Source organism: Panthera uncia (genome assembly GCF_023721935.1).
Source record: "Panthera uncia isolate 11264 chromosome B2 unlocalized genomic scaffold, Puncia_PCG_1.0 HiC_scaffold_25, whole genome shotgun sequence".
Taxonomy (NCBI): Eukaryota; Metazoa; Chordata; class Mammalia; order Carnivora; family Felidae; genus Panthera; species Panthera uncia.
Window position 1 is genome coordinate 1,721,465 of NW_026057581.1, and position 6,481 is coordinate 1,727,945.

Sequence of the window (6,481 nt, forward strand, 5' to 3'; positions counted from 1 at the left end):
CGTGCACGCCGCCCTGCGATTGGAGGGCGCGCCTTCGCCCCGCTCCCGCCGGGCGCTCAAAAGGGGCCGACGCTCCGGGGCAGCGCAGAGCCTCCTGGGCGAGCGCGCACCGGCCATGGCCCCGCCGCTCTGGGCTTCGTGCCTCATCCCCCTGTTCCTGGGAGGCCTCGCTCAGCCGGCTCCGAAACCGCAGACCATGAGGGTGAGTGTCCCGTTGGGGACCCAGCGGACCGCAGCGCCCGACGACTCACCTGGCCTGCGGGGCCTCGTCCGAGGCCGAGGTGTCCGGAGCCCTGCTGAGCGGCCCCCTGCCGGGCGGTGGTGCCACCGCAGGTGGGACCCAGGCTGCCTGGGCGCCGCGCCCGTGGTCTGGAGCTCGTGGGAAAAGAGCTAGCTGATGCCGGGATGCACTCTGGGGCGTCAGGGTCAGGGAACAGGGGCTTCTTTTTCCCGGGGAATAATAAAACACACAAGGCCAGTATTTGTTGGCCCAATGTAATTTTAGGGGACGTGGGCTGGTGAGCAGCGGTTGGGGGTGGGGTGGGGGTCCAAAGCTTGTACCAGAGGAGGAGGATTTGCTCTCAGGTCGCAAAGCTCCTGATGCCCCGAAGTCCCCACACTGGAGGTCACCAGCCACCCTGTAAAACATGTGTGTACGAGCCTTAGGACACAGGGTGGGGACTCCGTAGGTGCCTTGAGGTACCGGCAGATTTGAACTTTAAAACCAGACAAATTCATGCAAAAACAGCCTCACTTGTGGCCTTAAACCAGTTACGTCCCTTTTTCTTGGCCTCCCCCTGGTCTGTAGAAGGTGGAGAATACCGTGGTAAAGTGCAGGGACCCCCAGACAACAACCAGAGGGGAGGCCCCCCATGAACAGTCAAGAAAGAAGTCTTGAGACGTTTTCAGTGCAGAAAGGTGGTTTTATTATAGCACAGGGACAGGACCCGGGGACAGGAAGAGCTGCACTGGGGTTGTGAGGAGTGACTGATCACAGGAGGTTGGGGGACAGCATAAGGGTCAGGAATTTGGAAGCAAGGCTTCCAAGACCTTGAGGGGTGAGCTGCTGTTACGATAAGGTTAGTTATTACTGTTTAGTAAGACCTCAGTCCTGAGACCCTCCAGATGTGTATTGATCTGTATGTTTGGTGACGATTGCTAACGTATATGTAGGGGGGTGTTTGTGGTTAGTGAAGTCACACTGACCAGAGCAAAGCTGCAGTGGTAAAACGTGAGAGGAAGTCTCGCAGGAGCTGTAGGAGTGTTACGGTCTACATGCCTCGGGAGCCCTGCCTGGAGACTGCGAGCCACAGCAAAATTCGGCCTTTGTTCGTTCTTCTCCCATCACCCGCAAAGTTTCCGATTCCGCAGGTCTCGGGAGAACCCAGGAACTTCCATTGTTAATATGTCCCCAGGTGATACTTGTCTAGGTCCGCAAACCACTTTGAGCGCTCTGCCATTTGGGTCCCTGTGATGTGTAAGATGACGCATATAAAATGCCCAAAGACTGGTAGCTGTTGTAAGAGCATTTCCCCTTTCTGAGAGGACAAGACGCAACCTGTGGGAGGCATCCGGTCTGTGCCAGCCACTACCGCCTGGTTGGGGTGGACTCGCAGCGGTAGAAAGCCATCCTCTGAATAAACGGCTGCATTTTAGAGTATCCTGATCCCTTCAGACTGGAGCAGAACTCACCTTGGAGTTGGGAAGGTCCACCCTTCAAGTGTACGGCTTTCTTGGGGTTCTGTATCCCACTTACGGGGTGATACCCACGTGAGAGACAAAAGCCGGGAGTTGTTGTTGAGCCCAGAGGTAAGGTCGCATGAAGGCAAGAGGTGCACGCATCACAGTTCTTGGAACAATTTCAGTGTGTGTGTATGTGTGTGTGTGTGTTACTGTTTATTTTTGAGAGACGGAGAGCATGAGCAGGGGAGGAGCAGAGAGAGAGGGAGACAGATTCCGAAGCAGGCTCCAGGCGCTGAGCTATCAGCACAGAGCCCAATGTGGGCTGGAACCCACCAATTGTGAGATCATGACCTGAGCTGAAGTTGGTCGCTTAACCCACTGAGCCACCCAGGCGCCCCTCCATGTGATGTTTTAAGTTAAGTAGCGAAAAAGGCAACTAGTAGGAAGGGTTTGCGTGGAGCCAAGGCAGAGGCACAGGAACACAGGCGCACGGATGACAGCATCTTAGGGGCGTTCGGAGGCCAGCGTTCCCAGACGTTTGGATCAACGTGTGTGCTCCGGTGTGGACGAACGGGCGGACACCTAGAGAAGGCGCCTGCCCAGGATCACCTCCTCCTCCAGGACAGTGAGGAAGCAGCTACAGACTCGAGAAGTGGACAGCATGTGGCCTTTCCTTGCGGAAGCTCGTCCATAGGCGGTCCCCTTACTGCTCCAGGCCGTCCTTTATGGACCAGATCCCTGGAGGCTCCCGCTCCATTGTTCTAGAATCCTCTGACTTCTGTGCAGTCTCCGGGGGTCTGACATCTCCTCAGACAAGAGCAGTCCAGCCTGTCACCCGGCCCGGTCTGCCTGGAACACGGCTGCTTGTGGGTGGGCAGCTCCTTCCCCTGTGTCCCATTTCATCCAGGAGCAGTCACGGCTGTCCACAACAGGGGGCAAGAAAGATGAGTTCTGCAGCAGTGGGCACCGCACTGGCAAGGCTCTGGGCATGGCCTCCATGGGACCCAGATGGAGAACACGTTATTGGCCCAGCTCTGGGGGAAGGAAATCACAGTTTAAGAACGTATAGATGAAAAATGGATGTAAAACCGCAGAGATCTCTTAAGCAAACTCTAGAAGGGCTGGGATGACTGGAGCATGGTGTTAGCGTGCAGTGTCAGAGCACAGGGGACACTCGTACTGATCTTCCAGGGACGGCTAGAGCGCCACACGTGCACACACACATACACACATGTTCGTGTGCACATACATACATGTGTGCATGCATGCAGACATATAGACACGTGCATTCACATGCATGCACACACGTGCACATAAATGCCCATGGGTGTGCCTACACATATGTGCATGCGCATATATACACAGGCACACACATACAAACATACACACATGCACATACAGGCACTTTTTTTTTTTAAGATTTTATTTTCAAATAATCTCTACACCTGAGGCACCTGGGTGACTCAGTCGGTTAAGCCTCTAACTTCAGCTCAGGTCCTGATCTCATGGCTCATGAGTTCGAGCCCCACGTCGGGCTCTGTGCTGACCGCTCAGAGCCTGGAGCCTGCTTCAGATTCTGTTTCTCCCTCTCTCTCTGCCCCTCCCCCACTCATGCTCTGTCTCTCTCTCTCTCTCCTTCAAAAGTAAGTAAACATTTTTTAAAAATTAAATAATCTCTACACCAAATGTGGGGCTCAAACTCACACCCCCAAGATCAAGAGTCACGTGCTCTACCGACGAAGCCAGACAGCCCCCCCCCCACACACAAAAAGGAATGTCACTTACAAGACACACATTCTAGTGGTGGCCTCGCCATAACTAAAAATATTGCTGGAAAAAATGTCCTCAGTTCTTAGACTTCCACGGTACTGCATGAAAGACCGTCAAGCACTTTGCAAAAATCCACGGGTGTTGGGGATCATTGTTTATGTCAATATCATCTCATTATGGTTGTTTTTGTTACATTCCAGATGGATTGCTATACGGGGGTGACAGGCACCATCTACGAGTACGGTGCCCTCACGCTCAGTGACGGGGACTACATCCAGTTCAAGCAGTACGCGGGCAAGGTCGTCCTCTTCGTCAACGTGGCCTCCTACTGTGGCTTGACAGCTCAGTATCCTGGTAATAACGCGTGTTTCAATTCTTTTGGGACCAGCTTTGTCAGATGGCCACATCCTAATTCCAGAGGTTTTCCCAATTTGCCATTGGGGGAGGGGGTGGTGATCACATGCGTCCGTCCCCCCCAGTCCTGCCACCACTCTACTCCTTGGGGGCCAACAGAATTATCTCCAGATCTGAGAAATAAGATTCTCCCGAAGATGCAGTCAGAGGCCAGGAACGTACCTGTCACCAAACGAGGTGGTCTGTTCCTCGACGCCCTGAGGTAGAACATTTACTGTGGGGAACCATGGGGCTCCTTAGTAAGAAGGTGCTGGAAAGAACTTATTTGAGAATCTGGGCTTGTGTTAGGTGCTCTGGGGCAGAATTCAAGGGGTGGAAGCTTTGCCCTGAACTGGATGCTGTCAGGAAGTGAAGAAGTGGGGACAGTTCTGTGACAATGATTAAGATACACCTTCATAGGGGCGCCTGAGGGGCTCAGTCGGTTAAGCGTCCAACTTCCGGCTCAGGTCATGATCTCGCGGTCCGTGAGTTCAAGCCCCGCATTGGGCTCTGTGCTGACAACTTGGAGCCTGGAGCCTGTTTCGGATTCTGTGTCTCCCTCTCTCTCTGCCCCTCCCCTGCTCATGCTCTGTCTCTGTCTCAAAAATAAAATAAAACATTAAAAAAATTAAAAAAAAAAAGATACGCCTTCATAGGGGCGCCTGGGGGGCTCAGTCAGTTAAGTGTCCAACTTCAGCTCAGGTCATGATCTCACTGTTCACAAGTTCGAGCCATGTGTCGGGCTCTGTACTGACAGCTCAGGGCCTGGAGCCTGCTTCAGATTGTGTGTGTGTGTGTCTCTCTCTCTCTCTGCCCCTCCCCCACTCATGCTCTGTCCTTCTGTCTCAAAAATATACAAACATTAAAAAAAAAATTGTCTCAGTAGATCCTATCTATGAGGTAGGAGGATAAAATAAGGCTAAAACTGTAGCCAGTGAAGAAGCAGAAGTCCCTTACATTGACAAGAATAGGGAAATTTGGGGCATTTTTGCGATTTGGACAGGGTTCATGTTTTGTCTGTGTGACAATGTGATTATGGAGCGGTCTTGTTTTGTCTTAAGTCCTCGTGGTCCCGTGTTGTGCGACACTGATGTCCTGTGTAACTGTACCAGGGAAACGCCAAGCCGTGGCTGGACTCCCAGGCCAGAGCCTGGCTTTCAGGGGCCGCCTCTGTCTTTCTTGCCCGCTGGTGACAACAGCAGAGAGGACTGATCTCTGATCTTTTGGAAAACACTCGGGTTCCACGGCACTGCCATAGAAGAGGGAGATGTGGTTTTCTAAGCGATGATCTTTGGTGTGGTGGCCGTTTGGGAAGATGCTGTATCTCTCCAAACCTGGCCCGACCTTCTGCCACGCCTGAGGTGGATTCTTTCTTTCCGTGAGCTCCTGGGGAAGACTCTGGGTTCCCTGTTGGTCCAGACGTGGTTATTTAAAGTTTTAGATGGATTGCAGTAGAGATAAATGCAGTTTCTGACACACCAAGAATTTTTCTGCCTTTTTAAAATGCTTGTTTTCAAGGTTAATTCAAAAGGTTAAGTGCATCAAACGCTACAAAGAACGGAATCAAAATAATACAGGAACAGCTTTTAAGAAGAATGTTCCACATGTTGACATGTCCACATTTGGTATCTATTCAACTGATCAAAAACAAATTTCCTGGGCGCCCAGCCTGGGCGGCTTAGTCGGTTGGTTAAGCGTCCGACTCTTGATTTCGGCTCAGGTCGCAATCCCGTGGTGTGTGAGATCGAGCCCCATGCTGTCAGTGTGGAGCCTGCTTGGGATTCTCTCTCTTTCCCTCTCTCTGCCCCTTCCCTACTCACTCTCTCTCTCTCTCTCTCTCTCTCTCTCTCAAAATAAATAAATTTTTAAAAATTTTTAAATAGAAAGTCCCATCGATTTGTCCTTTTTTCTTTTTATTCCCATCAATTTGTCTTAATGAAACTTCAATAATAAGAAATCCAAGAACTTTCTCTTTTTTTTTTTTTAAGTTTTAATTTAAGTAATCTCTATACCCCATGTGGGGCTTGAACTCACAACCCCAAGATCAAGAGTCTCACACACTTCTGACTGAGCCAGCCAGGCACCCCCAGGAATTTTCTCTTTTAACACCACTTAAATTTAAATACATTGCAACCTCATCTCTAAGATACATGGTTCACTATATTTTGATATTTTATTTTATTTTATTTTATTTTATTTTATTTTATTGTTTAATGTTTATTTTGAGAAAGAGAGAGAGAGAGTGCAAGTGGGGAGGGGCAGAGAGAGGGAGACACAGAATCCAAAGCAGGCTCCAGGCTCTGAGCTGTCGGCACAGAGCCCGACTCAGGGCTTGAACTCACAAAGCATGAGATCATGACCTGAGCTGAAGGCAGATTCTTAACTGACTGAGCCACCAGGTGCCCCTAAATTTTGATATTTTAAAATTAATACTTAGCAGGTGCTATGGTCTGAATGTTTGTGTCCCCCCCAAAATTATATGTTGAAATCCTAATGCCCAATATGATGGTGATAGGAGATGGGGCCTTCAGGAGGTACTGAGGTCATAAGAGTGGAGCCCCCATGGAGGGATTAGACCCCACAGAACACCCAGCCCTTGCACCGTGGGGGGACACAGGGAGAAGGTCACAAGGGT

At 51.0% G+C, this 6,481-nt stretch overlaps 1 protein-coding gene across 4 annotated transcripts in view; it reads left to right on the plus strand.

Moving 5' to 3' along the window:
- GPX6 (glutathione peroxidase 6) overlaps nt 1–6,481 on the plus strand; it is a 20,381-nt gene that overhangs the window by 8,658 nt on the left and 5,242 nt on the right. For 3 of the 4 annotated variants that reach the window (XM_049654784.1, XM_049654785.1, XM_049654786.1), the window contains one exon: nt 3,654–3,807. In XM_049654784.1, the coding sequence (XP_049510741.1) occupies nt 3,654–3,807 (154 nt within the window). Of the gene's footprint in view, nt 1–74; nt 203–3,653; nt 3,808–6,481 lie in introns of those variants that run through there. The other variant, XM_049654783.1, reaches the window with a different exon arrangement.